Consider the following 19,599-nt stretch of genomic DNA (forward strand, 5'->3'; position numbering starts at 1 on the left):
GTCACGATATAGTGAAAACGTGAACGCAAATTCTATAGGAGTGAGCTCCTTAGAGCGGGAAGGAGGTTGCTTTATTTCTACGGGGCCTATGGAAGTTTGCAGCTCCCTGGGGAGGTGGGAGGTGCTCGTGGAGGGGAGAAGGAGAAGTGCAAGGTCAACATAATTACCAGCCAGGATCTGTTGCCTAAGTGCGGTGGGAACGGGGGAAGGTTGGGCGGGTGTGGCTGCGCGGGCTGGAGGCAAGGCAGTGGCAAGGGTATAGCTATGAGGTGGAAGAATGTAACCAGGAACTGTACCGTAACCTGCTGTAGAGGGAAGAAGTGGGTTAGTGGCAACCTGAGAAAAATAAGGCACTTGTGGGATATGGGGAAGGGGGGGGTAAGGGTAGGGGTAGGGGTAGGGAAAGGAAGAAAGAGCAGGAAATACGGGTGGTTGACCAGAAACACCCCCGGGGCCGTGAGCCGCCAGTGTGGGAGCCGTCGGGGCTGAGGTGGAAGCCGGGGGTGGAGCCGTGGAGGCCGCTGGAGGAGGGACAGAATATGTAGGAACCTGAGGAGAAAAGAGAGGGGGATGAAGGGATGCGTGTGCACGGGGTGGCAGTGAATATTGCTGGTGAGTGGAGGAATGAAACGGCTCTGGTTCGGTGAGAGCAGGCGTGGGTTGCGAAGTGCACAGGCTCATAAGGGGAGCAGCTGTGGCAGGCTGCCGTGCGATGACGTCGTTGACGTCACCGCGTGCATGACGCCGGGATCCCGGAAGTGGCTGGGGATTGTGGTGAGTGAGGCCGGTGTGCTGCTGCGAGTCGGTGAAGAGTTTGAAAAGTGCCGACTTGCGGTCCGAGTTGCTAAAACGGATGTTCATGCGTTTGAGCTCCTGCTTCAGGCGGACGACTGTCCAGGCAGAAGCAGTGGGAGCCGGGAGACGGTCGGGAAGCTGGCAGCGGAGTGGTGGCTGGTCGCGGTGACTTCTCCGACGGCCCGGGCTCCGGGACCTCGAGCGGGGTGGAGAGGTGCGGCGGTGGGGAACGGCGTCCCTAGAACACCGTCGGCGGGATCGTCCCCTGGAGTCGCTGCTAGGTGTATCCCATATGACTGAAGCGGTGGTCGTGGAAGAGGGACTTGAGCCCCTGGGACGGTTTGAGCCCCGTGGACCTGGGACAGCTGCGCGCTGCCGAGGTCGCCGAAATGACTGGACTCCAGGTGATGGGATCCGGACCGGGAGAGCCGACTGGGCGGTGAGTAAGTCGTCGTCGTCGGAGGCATGCAAGCTGATCTCTGAATCCATGGTACGCTAAGGTAAGACGGTATTCGGATTTGAGACGAAGGGGGATAGCTGATAGGGTGTGACTTAAGTACTGCTTGAGAGGAAATTGAGAGGGTATGGGGCGTGGTCTCTGTTCCTGAACTTTGTTATAAAACTCCATTAAACACAAAATGACTGCATCAAGGATCACTTATTTCATAAGATTTTCTCTTTAATGTTATTTATATAACACATCTGCTGCTACCTGCCCTTTTCCCACTACTGAATGTTGTATATTTTGTGTGCTTTTAATGGTGTTGTGCCATGTGTAGTGTACATACTTTGCTATACTTTGGGAGAGGCCAAAGACAAATTTCCACTGAGGTGAACAATTCAAGTCAGTCAGTCACTTTGGTGATAGAAAGAGAATCCAAAATAGGTCAGGCATACTGCTTAATTATATGTTTTATAATACATTCATATTCATATATGAATTAATTATAACGAAATGCTGATATACACTATATAAAGACACTTGTGGTACATATAGCTTTGTTAAACTGAACAACATTAGGAACAAAACAAAAAGATACACCCACCTGGTATAAGTGGTAAACCAATCTCTGGCGGTCACTAAAATGCCAAATATAGATGTGAATTCAGAAAGGACTGCCATCTTTTTCATTATCAAGAAAGTAAATGTTCTGTCCATACATCCCACACTTGACCGCATATTGCCCTCTGCAACAATGAAAGAACAAGAAACCAGGGTAGGCAGAATCAACCCATGCTTTTATTTAATCCATTGCATATAAAAACTTTTTTTTTCATTCTTTTTATTTGTTTTTTACATAAAGTTGTATGATCTACAGTGCTATCCAATAGACTGCAATTGACAAGGAATCCATTAAAATAACATTTTAATTGTCCTGTGAAACTTCCAGACAAGTTGGCATTCTAAAGACATAACCCAAAAAATAATTGTCCTGAAGACCTTTCTTTTAAGTTACAGTTTGTGTTTTTCCTTTCATACCATAAAAAAATAGAACACATAATGAGAAAAGAACGCACTGTTTCCATTGGTCCAGGGCTGTTTAAAATCTACAGTATGTGTCAAAACAAGAGTCCCTGTTTTGGGACAATGATGCACTCCCCCCAACCCCTCATCCTACCCTCCCAAATCCCCCACCCCCTTCACTACAGAAATGTACTGAACACTCCTCCCTCCACCTGTCCACGCACAAAGATGTCTGGTTTTGGATATTGCAAGTAATGTGAGTGGAAGTGTGGGCCGAGCATAGATAAGCAACACACTGTCAGTGTTTCAGCCGTAATTAATGCAGCAGTGGCTGAACATGCAGATGTGTCTCGAAGCCTGTGTGCTTCGTAGGCCGTGGTCGAGCAGCAACTACACACTCCTGTTGCACCCCATTCAGTGTTTGTAGCTGTAATACAACCAGACGAATATAGAGGACGCTGCAGTAACACAGAGCTACTCCAGTAGCTTTTACATCCAACAGGTTGAATCACATCTTTGAGTGTAGTGGCTGGGCCTGAGGAAGGTGCGAGTGGTTCAGACCAGGTCTACAGCAAATATGACTCTTGGACATCCGGCTATAGGCCACACACCACTCAAATAGTAAATCTATGACTTGTGGTTGACCTGAATCTCAACATGCTTTTGCACTGACAACATATTTTTTATGCAGTGCCACATTTTTGATAGAGCAATTTGTGTTTGGCTGTAAAAGTAAAAAGGCAACTCTTTCAAATTCTCAACAGGAGATCAGGACAACCCAAGCCAAAAGATTCACTAATGCAGCAAAGGAAAACTAGAACATAAAAGAGGGAAAAAAAGGCTAAAGTAAATGACGTGTGTTGAATTTAAGGCACAGCCCATGGGCCAAGGAACAGTTTCTTTTTAAAAAACAATTTGGCTTTCCCCCTCTCTTCACTGAGCTAGTTCTCAGATAAGCAACATGTCGATGGATCATTTTTTACACTGAAGCTCATGTGTAATAAACATTCTCTCAACAAGAGGTACGTAATACAGCCACACCATCACCAAAAGGGATGATCAGAATCAACCATTTACAACAAACGGCATTATGATAGTAATAACATTAATAATTATATATTATATACAGCACAATAAATATATGTTTGTAAACAGCAATAAAACCAGAACATTTATTACAGGTAAGGGCATCGGGTGAGGATGAAAAAACAGAAGAAGAGGAAAAAATAAAATCTTGGCACAAACTGAAAGATTAAATTAAAAGTTCTGAAATGACACACAATTAAAGCAAGCACTCTTTAAAAAAAGCTGTGTGCAGTATTCAAGTGTTTTTTTTTTTCCTTTTTTGTACATTTGTTGATTTTTTTATATTTTATGTACACAGAGAAGAGAAAAAAAGTATATTTGGGCATTTTAACTGGCAAGCCTGTGGTCTATGCTACAGTGAAATATTTACTGTACCACCTTTATATTGCAAAATGACTCCAACAAATAAAAACAGATACCAATAAATAATAGCATTAGGTATAGAATAAAAAAAATGATAGAAACTTGGAAAAAGAAAGAGACTCTTGGCCATGGTGCAAGACAGCATTGTTCAAGCCAAAGCCTGCATCAGTGAGTGTTTTGGCGAATTAAACATGAAAAATAAAGTGGTGATCTATGGATATATCAGTGCATTAGATTATCTCTGTAGAGGATAGTCTCATCTGATGACTACGCAATGGAGCTGATTGTCTTGTCAAAAAAAAGACAGCGACAGGGTTTTATGATGCAATGGCAAAATGATTTAGTATTCTGATAAAACAATTAATTGATGTAGCATAACCCAAAATGAACTGGCATGACTGACGACTGTTGGTGATGTTCACCAAACAAAAATGGGAATTGTTTTGAATTTAAAAAAAAGGACAATAAAAGCTTTCATCACATTGGTATAAAATCACCCCAGTCATTTTTAACACCAGTTCTATTTCTGTATACTCGGAGCACTAATCAAGCTTCTAAAAAAAGGTGCTTTTTGTATCAACTACAAAGCATTGCATTGTCTTCAGGATGTGTTCAAAAGAACTGCAGGCAACAATAATAAAATGTAAAGGCTTCATCCACGTCACAAACAAATTCAATGAGAGCAAAGATGTAAGGTGTCTGCATTCTCTAAAGTGAACACTTGCAAATTATCAAAACAATATTATTATGAATAAATTCTGATTTCAACTCACAGGACTAAGTATGAGCATAGTGGCATGGGAATAGTAGTATAAATGCTATTGGAGCAAGTGCAAACACCTCAGGACACTCTCCATGTAATCCAGCTGTGAAGATACCCTTTTCAAACACTGGAAATCTGCGACACATTTTTACCCATTGGTTTCCACAAGTTCTCGTCGCCTTTGCTAACAAAAGAAAACCTAGGATTGCAAAAGTAAAATCTAGAAAACATCTGAATCTTACATACAGTACGATACAAAAATTAAAGAGGTCTAGGACAGCATCTTTGCTGTTTAGATTTGAGCTTTGTGTCAGTCAGGTTTTGAAGGAAGACTTCCACGTCAGAAATGCGTCTCAAAAGACTCCCCAGTGTTGATGCAGCTTTCATCTCTGCGGCGTGCTGTCAGGTTTTCAGTGGAAAGGCAGCATACTGTAGTATGCCTCTTAATTCGTAATGGGGAAGAAATTACCTAACCAAGAGGGAGATTCTCCTTGAACACACTGATAACCGTCTCTGTGGAATATGGGCACTTGATAAAACACAGAAACACTGCTAAACTTTCAGGCAAGGCTGAGACGAAGCGGAGGGAAGGAAAATGTGATATTACCTGTTGTTATGAACAGCACTGAGCAGACTGTGAGCTGCTCGTCCATGTCCTAAAATTAAGCTTGTAAAGGAGAGCTTGTAAAAGAAAGAAATAAAGACACACCGCGTCAGTACAAACGGGAATGGAAAGGAGTTTTCCTGAGTGCAAAAAAACTTGAAGAAGTACCGGTGGGCGTGTCTGAACAAAGCTGACAGGAGGAGTGGCCAAGGTGGAGAGCAGCGCACGCTTTGGAACCATAAACATAGATGTATAAAAAACACAGAGACACTCCACAAAACCCAAAAAATATTCTATAAATAATCATCTGTCATTACTAAGAAGAACAGTTAGATGCTGTCCATGAACTGCTATGTTTCAGGGGATTTCTCTTTCTCCTCTTCCTCCTCCGCTACATCTTCCTCCACAACACAAGGTTGTGAGCAGGGAGTCTCCCCTTCTTCTGCTACCTCGTCATCATCATCAACATCATCCTCCCCCACCTGTTCGTCCAAGGGAATCTCTGTCGATTCAGAGTCCTGCGTACAGAGTGTTTTTGAGTCAGTACAGCTGTTTTCTTCCTCTTCCTCCTCTTCCTCATCTTCCTCCTCCTCTGGTTGGCTGCCACTGTCCTTCTCTGTGTCTGACTCCCCGTCCTCCTCCAGGGTGAGCTCAAACTGGAACTTGTCCCCTCCTGGGGGCCGACTGCCGTCCTCAGGCTCATCCAAGGCAGGGGACGGGCTTTGAGGAATGGTGCTTTGGTACCACTCCCTGTTATCTTCCAACGTATCCAGGATGTCCTGGGCATCTGGGTGGACCAGGTCAGCCCACGTCTCCCACAAAGGGTGAACGATGTAGTCTATGAAGCCGACCTACAGGATACATGGGGAGAAAGAAATGGTGATTTAGTGTCTATGTATGGTATGCATGTGTTTGTATATTTGTGTGAGTGAGTGCGTTACCTGGCTCTTTTCTACTGAGGCGTTGTGTTTGTCACACATGGGGCTGATCTCCATGCCCCTCTCCCTCTCTCGGTCACCCTGGCTGAAAAACTCCTCCATGATGCGGTCTGTCCACTGCCGGTACAGCTGCAGAGGCTTGGTGGGGTTGCTCAGGTCTGCACAGTGCACCATATTCTGGAGAACCTGAATATGACAAAAAACAAGCAATATGTGAAATGAAAGAATCGGAGGGTCCTAAACAAAGCAAGCTATCATATCAGCTGTGTTGCTCGATCCATAAGAAATCAGTATGTCACCAAGCTTTCAGTACAACTGTGACAGATGCTGGATTAGCCTGGCATAAATGTAACCATTTTCTGCTGTTTTCCAATGTAAGTGTAAAAAAAGTAGAAGTGTTGCAGAATAACCAAGCGTATTGTATTCTTTATTTAATGCATAAGAATCAACAAAATACAGTAAAATTGGATCTTTGTGTGCAGCTTGAGTCTGACCTGTATCCTGTCTGAGTAGTTGTCCAGCAGCAAGACACCAGAGCTGGTCACCTTTTTGGTTTCCACCATGGTTTTCAAATCGGCCAGTAGATTCATGTGTTTGGACATGTCTGTCGCTAGCACCTTGAAACACCCAGAATAAACAGTATATATATATATATATATATATATATATTATGTACAATACATATTATATATCATTATTATAGTGGAATACTCAGCCGAAAAACAGTGTACAGGTAGCAGTGACTACTAATATTATTATTGCTATATTAAATGGAAATATTATAAAACTGCTTTTAAATGTACAGTATATAATGTATGATATAGAGAATATTCCATACATTTTTTATTATTACTTCTCCACTCAATAAGTTATGACGTATTGACATCATCTAAGAGAGATAAATAATCTATTAACTCACAATGTCAATGACCATCTTTCGCAGTGATTGTCGTTGTTTTTTGGTCAAGTTTTGGAAGATGTCACAGTTCTCCTCTTGGAGGAGTTTGAAACCCACTGCCAGATGGTGGTTCTCCAACACTGATGAGTCATTGTACATCAGTGCAAGCTCTGAATCTGCATGGAAGAAAAAATTTACAATTTCAGTTTGAGATTTCAGGCTTGTCAGGCTGTGAAAAAAAAGGGATCCTAAAGTATTTAATGACAAAATATGATGAAAACCAAACTTGAAAAGGATGATCATTAGTAAACATTTAAAAAAAATAGACATTAACAGCATTTATTTAAGAAATATTTATTTATATATAATTATAATTAACTAACTAGAGCAACTTGTCCATCCAAACTGTTACATATACAAATATATTATATGGGTCTTTTTCACTGAGCAGCAGAAGAAAGCACCAACATGTTTTCCACAGAGAGGTTTCCATACTCTGGGTCATTTGAAGGTCCTCTTGCTGTATTTAGATTTTCCATTAAGATGCATTAGTCTTGGCCACAGTGGAACAGAGCAGCAAAAAGGAGAAAGGGGATCCTGCTCTGCTGCACTGTGGCTGACAGAGGATCAGTCTGGTGGCTCGTAACTAGGATGACTCACACTGCCTTTACTGCAGGGATTCCCCATTTGGGCTTATGGGAAGCACAACACATTTTGTGTGTAAAGTGTTTGAGACTGCAGAGTGTGTTTTGTCTGATAAGGTATTTATGCAACAGCCACATTTGTAATGGTCTCTAAAAAGGGTTGTTTGAGGCAATACCCAGAGGATATAAACCCTGATTGTGTTTTCCTCTAAATTGCCAAATGAGGGCGATGTTTGTGGCACCAGCTATGAGCAATTGAGTCCGTTAAAGCAGAGAGACAGGGGTTCAGTGACTTACTTATAAACCAAACATAACCAAACACAAAACCCTGTTAATCTGGTTAAAGGGTGACTTCACCCAAATTATAAATACTAATTACATATATCCATCTCATATTTCTATCTCAATTATGATACAAAAGAGGTGAATGCTTACAACAATAAAAAACAAAAACAAAAAAATCAACAGTAACATCTCTTTCCAGAGTCCCCATTAGTCTGGACGGTTCACGGGGCACACTTTCAGAAGTTTTGATAAGGACTATTTCGTCTGTAGAAAATGGGATACCGATGTAGAGATGTTGCAGACTAAAAGTTTTTCTTTTTTCAATGCAGTGAAAACCTCAGACGAAATTTGCCTCCAATGCATTGTACCTTGATCCCAGTGATTTTTTCCAGCAATTCAAATAGCTCTGATGTCGTGCTCACTAGTGGAACATGAAGTGTGGATGAGATTGATGCAGCTATACAAGCTTTTGTTAAGTTAATTGCAGAAATAAAAAAATGTTTTATATGGACATATTTCTTTGATTGGCATGACATTCTAGCAACCGTTGCTGTGTTTGTGTCAACTGAAAATTATTCCTCAGTCACCACTAATTGGTTAGGGCAGAGTAACTTCTTTTAAAATGGCTAAAATTTACAAGCTAACTTCAAGTGGCTGAGAAACCCATGTGAACTCTCTGACCCATGGAGGGAGTGTGGCTACTACATCTGCAGGTATGTTTTTTTAGGTGGATGGTTGTTTTTTTCCCCTCAGAAAACATGTTAGCCTGAGAAGTGAATTATGTGTTCCAGGGAAAAGGCACTATTGATCTCCTCTTTGAACTCCTCTGCCTTGAAATCACGTGTCAAAACCATTGCACAAAACACAAATGCTGGTGAAGATGTGCACATACGCTTGAACATCATGTTAATATGTGTGCGCATGTGTTCTGTTATGAACATTTTTGCCTTCTAAACATGCATCCTAGTTTGGTTTACACTTTAAATTTCACTGATGAGATAAAGGTTAATTGCTAGTGTGTGCATACTAGTGAGGCAGAAGCTACAGTATGCATGTTTCCACCTGGGTATCAGACTGTGAGTGTGTGTGTGTGTGTGTGTGTGTGTGTGTGTGTGTGTGTGTGTGTGTGTGTGTGTGTGTGTGTGTGTGTGTGTGTAAACACACACATTCATGTGTGTTTGCACATTAATGAAACTGCTGAGCCACTGACATAACTGCTAAGACAGCGCTGTATTTAGACTCACTGGTGTTGATGAGGAACTGGTTGGAGACTCCAGGATGGTCTACGTCGTGAATAGCACTGGCAAAGATGGCAGCTAGGACCTCAAGGTCTGTGAACACAGCCTGGAAGAAAGAACCAAGCACAGAGGGGAGGAGAGCATTGATGAGAGACTCAAATCGTTGGACAAAAATGTCCTTGCAAGTAAAAGCCATTGATTGGACTTTGAACTAGAGTTTGATTGAAGCTGATTGTGGTAGTGTGCACTGTGTGGTTGAGCATATGTGTATATGTCTGTGCATGTGTGTGAGCATGTTCATTTGGTTAGTGTGTGTGTGCGTGTGTTTGTGTTTGTGTTTGTGTGTGTGTGTGTGTGTGTGTGTGTGTGTGTGTGTGTGTGTGTGTGTGTGTGTGTGTGTGTGTGTGTGTGTGTGTGTGTGTGTGCATATGCTTCACCTCGAGGGCGGGGGTGGATAGTAGCACGTGAGTTGACTGGGTGACGTCAGCAGCATGGATGTTGTTATGGTAGGCCACATCACCATGATAATGGTCTTCTAAGGTCATCAGGTATGTTATAAAGGTGTCAAGTGGAATTTTAAAAGTTTTTAACATGTCTCTCTCCTACAAACCAGAAATCACAGAAAGTGGTTTACCATCAAAACGAACACTTCTTCAGCAGTGAAAAACCAATTCAACACAAAAAGAAAAAGTGACGGTTGTTACCTGGAATATTGTATACATCATGACTGTCAGTGGCCGATTCCCAGAGAACTCTGAGATTTTAAAAACGTTAAGGCCCCATTTATTCACATGCTCCAGCTCCTGATGAAGAAATGAAAGAAACATTCAGAAAAAAACAAAACATATGTAATCTTTTCTTTCTTGTGTTCCTTATTCTAACACCATCTCCTTCTCCATCGATCTTTTCCTTCATCGTTATGCTAAATATATTTCTGCAAGAGTGTATTTATGTGAATGTGAGAAACAGCACAGTGTAAGACAGAAACACAAAGGCACCTTAGCGAGTTCATCCTCGGTCTCAGTCTTGACCCCGAAGCGTGGGATATTTGAATTTGTGAGGCTGGAGGAGTGTTGCAGCTTTTTCACCCCGCTGATCTGAGACATGGGCTTGTTCTTCTTCTCCTTCTCTTTCTGCGTCTGAGGGGTTGGCATCTCCACTTCATGCTGCTTGTCTGAAACATACATAGATATGTTACATGAAGATGTACAAAGTCTTAATTGAAATATCCTTTTGGGTTCATGTTGGAGGGATTCAATCAGATAAAATTAGAAATACCACCTCACAGTTGTACACCTCTACCAAGCAGTCAAGTTGCAGTTTACATCCATGTCTGTCCAGATTCATATAATATTTGTAGTGAAGACTTTGAAGGATTTTGATAAAAGGTATTAAGTGTATTTTCCTTGTATGTGTCCACATGCTTTGTCAATAAAGCAGATTCTGATAGAGCACAAAATTGTAGCCGTGACAGTAAATGATGCTTCAGATATGGATGTTGCTGCAAAGAAACTATAAATTTTACAAATGTTTCATGCACATCTTCAACACGGGAGCGAAGAATATCTGTATGATCACCAGTTTCAAGGTGGGCGCCCACGAGTAGTGTCACCAATTCAGTATTTGACCAAATATGATATATGGTCACAATTTCCCCTTCTGTTCCTGACTCATGGTGTTGAATAATGGCCCGAAAAGTGTCTTTGCAGAACATTATGATGTAATGGAGAAGTTGACCTTTTGGATATAAAATTTCATCACCTTATTATTTTTTCCTATCAGACATTTGTGTAAAACTTCAGAAAATGTTATGATTAGTTATGATAATTAAGTGAATTATGGCCAAAAATGTTTTTTGTGAGGTCACAGTGACCTTGACCTTAGACCACCAAAATCTAATCACTTCTTCCTCGAGTCCATGTGGACCATGTGTTTGTGCCAAATTTCAAGAAATTTCTGTGTTCCTGAGATATTGGGTTAACGAGAATGGGATGGACAGACGAACAATCCGAAAATTTACTTGCTGGCACAGAGGCATAAAAATATTTTTTTTAAGAAAGAGTGTGCAGATTTCATATGATGATACTTCTATATTTTGGTGTAGGTAGAAACTGGTTTATCTCGTTTACGTGAGTATAAACACCATGAACACTGCTTGACTGTAGCTATGTACAACAAGGGACACAACAGACTAATTTCGAAGCTTTAACCATATTAATTCTCACTGTTCAGGATGGATTTTTATTCCAGACCAGTGAGTTTATCTTCCTGTGTCATCACTCACCTAGGAAGGTGCTGGAGATGAACTCAGACACCTGGTTCCCAGAGCGGCTCATCTCTGATAGGTGAGTCAGCTCCCTGTTTAACATCCTTTTGAACTGAAACACACACACACACACACATAAAGGGATAAGGAGTTTGACAATGAGTAATGGGTAGAAAGAAAATAGTCATAGTACATTTTTAGCAGAGACCAATAAACTGTTAATTCGACTTCACAAATTATTAAAATATGATAAGGCAAAACGTTCTCTGTAATGAAAATACATTTTCATGATATCAGTGAAAAAAAATCTAATTTTGTCAGCTGAATTTGACTAGAAAAAGAATTGAAATTTCCATTCACATCACAGAATCACAGAAGCTGTACCCAGGATTGTCACCATTTCTTGTGTAACATACGAACACTTACACACATGTATTAGACCACGATGACTTCTGGGGCCATTACATAGACTAACATTCATTTCCTGGAGACTTACCCAAACCCTAACCATTGGCCCAAAAATCAACTTTTTGCCAATTGGGGAACAATTGGACGAGCTGTCCCCAATTAACGGGTCTTTAGTCTGAAATGTGTCCCTAAAGGTAGCCTGACACACACACACACACACACACACACACACACACACACACACAGAGCAGGTCAGCGAGCTACTGATAGGGATGTACATAATGAGTAACCCATTTTCACAGTTTTTCCTCTTTCAATTTCAGTTTTTTCCTCTGTCACACTGCCTGCCTCTCCCTCTCTCCCTCACATCATTCTCTCTTCCTCTCCTGTGCCTAATTGGAGTGGCAGACCTAAATTTAGCCTTGGATTTTGATTTGAAGACCAAACTGATTGATGTGGAGGAGAATGCTTGAAATCAGGGACTTTCCAAAGTAGATGCAAAACAACGGAGTTACACAACAACTCGCAAAACAAAACCTCTCGAATGAAGCCTCTGCATTGTGTGAATTATTCTTGATTTGGTCTAAATGCATACTGTACAGTACATATACTGATTAATTATATAAATCAATACTGACCACTTAAAATAGACCAAAACAACACTGCAGAGTGCTTACTGCGCAATTGTGTATTGACATCCTATTGACATGTCATATAAAGCTCTATTCAGATCAAACAAATAAATTGAATGCTAGAGATTACTTTTTAAACCAGAGTTGTTGCTAACCTAAAAAAAATCCCTCCTAACTACCCAGAGGATTGCTGACCTACAATAGTCTTCACAAAGCTCTTAGAGTTAATGTTTTAATCCACATCAGTTTGCACTTATGCCATGAAAAAAGCATTAAATAACTGAATGATGATTATAAGGTGTATAAATACATCAAAAAGCCTGTTATTTTAATGCTCACTTCAAAATGTAATTACGTATGTTTTCCTGTGCACCATCAACTATCCATCAAAATGGATAATGAGCAAGAAATGTCACACCTATGAAGCATCGTTCCATGGGCGACATGTTGGCAAGCTATATACAGTATGTACTTTCTAATTACAGCATCCAAATCTGTGTCAAGGATAAATCTCAGTTATACAATTACCTCCATTCTCTAGAAATTAATTTCAACAATCACATTAAAATAGGTGTAGGGAAAAATAAAAGCACACCGAATTGTTTAAAATAAACTAATTTGAGACCACATCTTACCTTTATATATCCCCAGGACACAGAGAGCAAATAATTTGCTTCAGGCATTTTGACAAATCAACAAAAAAAGATCAAGAAACAGAAAGGTATGGGTTTATAGCCCAAAATACAGTTCTGGTGATGAAAGCAGCTAGCAAAATGAAAACAGTGCGCAGCCTCGGTCAATAAAAAATTCTCAACCTAAAGAGCCTTCAGAGCTCCGTTCGGTGTAAATCAGCTGTACAAAATCCATAAGTAAAGCATCAAGTTCATATCCTGCAAATATCCACAGAAAGGATCCCATGTTCCAGGATGCAGAGAGGAAAAGCAGATTTTGAGAAAGGAGTGGATGGAAGGTGGCTCCCCAAAGATCCGATGAGAGCATGACGTGACCACACACACTGAGATACACACTGACATGTGCACGCGCTCACACACACATACGCTTGGTTACAGGGACGCACTGCTGAAGTCGTGAATAATTGATGATGGTGCGGATGCTTGGTAGATGCCAAAGCACCAGGACAGCAAAAATGTTCAGTCAACAGCTCCCAAACAGGGCTGGCTGCCTGACTGCCTGCTTTAGTGAGTATGACACAAGCTCCCATGTGAAGAGCGCAGGCTGCTTCTCTCACGGTGTCACACAGCGGCAGCAAATCAGGGCCCAGATATGAAAGAAGTGTGAGCTCATCATCACCTTTGATTGGCTTGGATTGGAATAGACTTGAGGTCACCTGCTGTGTGATTGGCTGGGACTGAAGTCAGAGTGGAAAATTTACCCCTTCCCTTTTCCTTCAACTCTTGCAGTGCAGGGGGATGTGGTTTTGTGCATGTTTCACATGTGAGTATGTGCTTGTTTGTGTGTATGCAAGGCATATTCATATAATATTCAACAGTACATGCGTATGTGTTTGTGTGGTGACCTAACCCTCTGTACAATATGATGTTCAAGTACAGATTACCTCACGCAATATGATACAATATTGAAAGACTGAGGTCAGCTTTCAATCTAGTACTGTCTTCATGGGAGGTGAGTCACAGTAACATCACTGATGAGGTGATGTCAAAACATGAAAACCCATTAATTTTGAAAAAAGAATGATCGTCACAGTTATCTGAAGTGGGTTGAGACTGAAAGCAACATGTCCAAACAGGCAGTTGTGGGTGTCACAGAGGTCAAAAGGTTGCAGCTTTAATTGAAAATGGGTCAAATCTTATTGAAGCCCATCATTAGTACAAACTGTCCCTTACAAAATAAACTGTAATTAAAACTCAGCTATATAAATGTGAATACTTCATGAACATAATTAATGTCTCTGGAGGCCATCTATTGCTATTGTTCAATAGCATAGAAGGCAATAATCAATAATCAGTTGTTATTTTGATTTAATCATGTAGTCTCATAGAAACCAAGATCTACTTTTCAAGAGAGACTTGAGAACAAAAAACATGTTAGTGTCTGATCTAACATTCAAATACACAATTAGCACTCAAAACCATGGCCATGGTTAAGAAACAGGGAATTAAATAATCTAGTTTTAGAGCTCTTTGCAGTCAATTAAATTTAAAGGGCACAGTACCTGAATTCTTCCGTACATATGCAATGTTTAATTATTGTCCTGTAGTTTTCAGTGGGGACAGGTATCAAACCTCTAAACTTTTCTGGTACCAATCAAATGCGTCTTAATCGATGAGTATCAAATGCTGTTGGGTTCTGATAGATGGCATCAAAGGCCTAGTTTCATAATCTTGTTTACTCATTCTATGATCAGATAATTCCTCATGTACAGTATATCAACATTTTGCCAGTTTTAGACTACTTTTGTTAGGCACAGTTCTTGTGTTGCTGCTCAACATTTTATGACTTTGGATTATTTTGTCAAATAAAAAAGGGATTTCCAAAGTGTTGAAAGTCAGGAATTGTAGCAGCACTGGTAGCAAAATATTTCAAATAATTAAATGAGAGAACACTGAGGGGAGTTTGGATTTTTTCTTTCTAAATATCACATGGATTTTAACATTCATATCATGAGATGATTATCCTTTCTAGTCAGTACAGCAGCCGAGGCTGATGGGGCAGCATGACAATACACAACATAGAATAGGTACAGGTATAAAAATTGACTGAAAAACAGACATCCTTTAAGTCTACAAAGAAAATATGGTTTCATCTTGAATCTTGTTGATGACAAGCAACCTCTATAGTTTATTTTTTGACAAGAGGATGTCTGTTCTGTCTTTGTGTGTGTGTGTGTGTGTGTGTGTGTGTGTGTGTGTGTGTGTGTGTGTGTGTGTGTGTGTGTGTGTGTGTGTGTGTGTGTGTGTGTGTGTGTGTGTGTGTGTGTGTGTGTGCACATGTATGTCTGTGATGGTCCAGTGGTTACATGGATTGAAAAGGGACCAAACCTGTCTCTGCCTACTTTACACCCCACTGCTACAGCCAACCTGGCACTGTGAGTAATTTACAGCTACGCTGGAGCAGATGAGACCACTGGCTAACTGAGATCCAGCAGCTTTGATTGACTCTGTTCCAAGCAGGCCAGCACAGGCCCCCTCCCACCCCCCCACCCCTTCACACAAACTTACACACACCCAAACCAACACACTAACAGTTAACTCCCTATTAAAGCATATACACAAATACACACCGACATACACACATCCCATCCACACAGACTCCCTTTCTCTGTCACACAAATGCACGCACGTATTGATAGCTTAGCCATGAGGTGTGAACACAAACTATTGGGTAAAAATTGGAAAGTGTCACACCAAGCTCAGCTGTGACTTGTGTGTAATTTGTTCTTCGACAGAGTGACCAAAATATCCACTCCCTGCTGTATACAGCCCATGACACCTGCAGATCTCTGTTGCATTTGTTTCTTTTCTCACATACCATATTTATTCTGGGGGCAGACGCTTCCTCTCTCCAGAACACAGAGATAGAAGAAACACTATAATTGCCGCCACTGTTTTCAATGAAGGTACCACTGACTGTGAGAAGTAAATCTACTGTCCATTTTTGAACTAAACAAAATGTACTGATGGAAACAATTATGTAAGCAGTTATCATTCTAAACCCCTAATGAACACTATGATAAAATGAATAACAGACAGAGACCAAAGAGGTCGAGAGACACGACATATACGGATACACGGATACGATCAGTCTGAGAATAGCCAAAGAGTTATTCTCGTGCGTGTGGTAAAGCACTGGAATACAGCCCAACGAGACACCTCCTTAGCCCAAAAATGAAGAGACTTACTGGGAGAGCGTGAAAGCCATTCTCCAACAAATGAAACACACAAATTTGGATTCTTAGCCATCCTGTTGTGTGCCCAACAAATGAGCTGCTATGACACAATGTTTGCTGGAAATGTGGAAACATCAAGGACAGACATTTCAGAAATAAAAGCACTGCTCCAGTCAGCTAAGGTGATCTCATCTTACTCTGCCATGTGATGCCTCATTGTACTGCATCGGAACATTGCTGTCAAATTAAATAGAGAATGGTTTGCTTAACTTCAATAGCAGCTTAAGAAAGATTGGAATGGCTGATAATAGTATTTGTATTTGTATGGATGTCTGTGCATATTTCTTACTCATGTCTTTTTTAATACAACGGAGGATTCCTCAGGTGAAAAGGCAGATGCATTGAGCAAGCTGCTTGTACCTGACAAGTTATAGAAAAGGAAATGAACAAGTTTTGACAATGGATGTCCTGAATGACTCACGAGTGGATCTAATGCAAATTAGACATTGAACAGCAAAATATTTACTGTTATGTCCTTAAGGGACCTAATCAAACTCAAATTCAGTCCATACAATTGTAAGAGATGTCTGTGTGTTGTGTGGATACAGAGTTTTTGTATCAAAAAATTAAAAAAGTGTGACACAGTCAATATCAAGCAGATATGTCACATTTTCAAAAATATGAAAAGGTAACACATCTCAATTTTCCTAGTCAACAAGAACAAAATACTAACATTTCGCTTGTTTATTTGGCTCACAATCACAATAGAAGAACGTGTTTAGGTACAGAGGCTTCTTCAGAGTGTTTGAAGTATACAGGTTCAATTTGGCCATATATACAAAGGCAGAGTTAATACACAGCTGGGAGTTGAACCCAATTATTTTCGAAATCCTAGCTGCGTATTAACTCTGCCCTTGTATATATGACCAAATTGAACCTGTATACTTCAAACACTCTGAAGAAGGCTCTGTACCGAAACATGTAAGTGTTTTTTTTTTTTTTAAATTATGATGCAATCCAAATAATACAGTTAAATCTTGGGTTTAACACTCTGAGAAACCCATCTCTGAGACGCACAATCTCCTTCTCCAATTCAGGTATGTCACCTTGTTTGACCTACAGTTGCAGCAGGCCCTGGGCTTAGTAGAGTAACACTGAGAATGCTGAAATTCAGAGGTGGCTTGTGTTATTTTCCTAGGTTATGTCAAAATCTGATTGGGGCCATTAATGTGGGGTGGGGGAAGCAACAGTAGTGACTGCACAAATACAACACAATTATTTAACAGCTACTATACAAGATGACTGCTTAATGACATTACTAAAGCACTAAAGTGAATGATTTTCACAGGAATGTCACAGGACACAGGGAATGGATGTGAATGCTTTGCTGTAATTTTAATTCACTTTACTTGAAGGGAATTCCATTGTATTGTTTCCTTTTAAGCTTAGGCTTCCCTTCATTGATGAATTAGACTTATGTAGAGTAATGATAAATGAAAATCTGCAGGATGTAGACACACAGTAATGGCTATGTGTGGGAGATGTAGTGACTGTATTACCTATGATGTGTGTGTGTTGCTGGAGTAAGATAACAGGCTGGTGAGGCCCATGGCTGTTGCCATGACAACCGTAGATGGCTGTTCTGGTGAGCATTGGTGAGGCGATACACGTTACAGGTTTGAAAAAAAATCTTTTTACTTTTAAATGAGCTAGATGTCCCGGTCATGTGTGTGATCATGGTAACATCAGCACTGAGTATTTGTGTAATTCCTTTGTCTGTCCGTCCTCCCTGCCTCTCCTCTTGGTCCATCCCATCTCGTGTGACATCACAGTGTGTGACATCACCAGGGCCCAAAGCTGATCAGCATTCAGAGCGGGGCAGCAGCCTTCCTCCACACACACACACACACACACACACACACACACACACACACACACACACACACACACACACACACACACACACAGGAGGCGAATGAGCATGCTCAAAGCACAACTCCCTGTCTGCATGACAATGCAATCACTAACACTCATAGACAATACAATACAAACAGTTCAATGTGCACTTTGATGGCTGTATGTTGGAAAAGCATTAAAGCAAGCAATATATATATATATATATATATATATATATATATATAAGGTTGCCATATAACCCTTTAACAACCAAGCAAGGATTGTACAAGTCCTCAAGTCAGCATGATAACTACTATGTGTTGATAAACGTGACAAACGAAAAAAGGAAAAGCTTGGTGGCAAAGGAACAAACCAGACACAGAAGAAGTAATGTTTAGTTAAGATTACACCAAAAATGATTAAAATAAAACAACAACCTGTAATGTGCTGGATCAAGCAGCACCTGGTAAGATCAACTACAGTCGTGTTGCATATCTGCCTGGCCTGTCATTGTACAATAAATAGCGCCTCACTGCTGCTGAATGACTATCCTCTGTATAGTACATCAGACTTCCTCTTATGTAGAATGTAGAATTATGTTGATTAAAAAGTCTGTTGAAATTGTTCATTCATTATAAAAGCCTTCCATTATCAGAAATGAACCTTCATTAATATCAGATGTATGACCTTACACCACAAAAAAGTCTGTTACCTGTGGTAAACACTGTGGTATATATGATATAAGTAGTATTATAATTTCGGATTAGACTTATATAGCAACAAATATACCTATTTCACACTCAAATCCAAGTTTAATAGCACATCACGTCCACACCAAAGTGCATCCTGGGTAGCAGCTTCTACACATGTTGCATTTACATATGTAAAAGTTTAAGTCTGTTTCAGTACTTCCATCAGAGAGAAACTGATATCAGATGAAAGCACTGTTTCGACAAGTTGGTGTAAACATATTTATATTCTTACCTTGTTGGAGGCCATCTCGCTGACTGAGTGTCTTGTCTGCAGCGTTTCCAGCTGGTCCAGGCACCAGTCCAGCTCCTCCAGGGTCTCAGTGGCCAGTTTCTGGTAGGCCTCCTCTGCAGGGGCAAGACAGGAGGGCAAGGGGTCAGTAAGCACCCGCTTCAGAGGGCTAGGGGACGGTCCAGGCCCGGGGTCTCCCACCCCACATACAGCTAAGCTGGGATACCCCGAGTAGACACTTGGGTGACTCTTCATACTGGACAGGTGAGCCAGCAGTGGGGCCTGGGAGTAGGTCCTGTATCCTAACCCACAGATGAGCAGTCACAGGTCAGCTGTAGAAAAGCACACTGATTCCCCTTGGAGAAAAGAAACCTCCAGCACAGTCCTAAACTTCAAATCCCGTTTTATTCCTCGTATGAGCAAGTCAGATATAATTCCAAGGAGTACAGTGGCAGTTGATGAATGGCAA

At 40.9% G+C, this 19,599-nt stretch overlaps 1 protein-coding gene across 2 annotated transcripts in view; it reads right to left on the reverse strand.

Moving 5' to 3' along the window:
- Positions 1 to 2,441: 2,441 nt before the first annotated feature.
- The window catches only part of pde4d (phosphodiesterase 4D, cAMP-specific), a 98,500-nt gene continuing 81,342 nt past the window's right edge, over positions 2,442 to 19,599 (reverse strand). For both annotated transcript variants that reach the window (XM_062417838.1, XM_062417840.1), the window contains exons 6-15: positions 19,134 to 19,246; positions 11,364 to 11,457; positions 10,078 to 10,253; positions 9,784 to 9,882; positions 9,517 to 9,681; positions 9,086 to 9,185; positions 6,934 to 7,088; positions 6,509 to 6,631; positions 6,018 to 6,200; positions 2,442 to 5,927 (exon numbers count right to left, since the gene is read on the reverse strand). In XM_062417838.1, the coding sequence (XP_062273822.1) occupies positions 5,427 to 5,927; positions 6,018 to 6,200; positions 6,509 to 6,631; positions 6,934 to 7,088; positions 9,086 to 9,185; positions 9,517 to 9,681; positions 9,784 to 9,882; positions 10,078 to 10,253; positions 11,364 to 11,457; positions 19,134 to 19,246 (1,709 nt within the window). In that variant the 3' untranslated portion in view covers positions 2,442 to 5,426. The remainder of the gene's footprint in view (positions 5,928 to 6,017; positions 6,201 to 6,508; positions 6,632 to 6,933; positions 7,089 to 9,085; positions 9,186 to 9,516; positions 9,682 to 9,783; positions 9,883 to 10,077; positions 10,254 to 11,363; positions 11,458 to 19,133; positions 19,247 to 19,599) is intronic.

This window comes from Scomber scombrus, chromosome 4 (assembly GCF_963691925.1).
Source record: "Scomber scombrus chromosome 4, fScoSco1.1, whole genome shotgun sequence".
In the NCBI taxonomy this organism is placed as follows: Eukaryota; Metazoa; Chordata; class Actinopteri; order Scombriformes; family Scombridae; genus Scomber; species Scomber scombrus.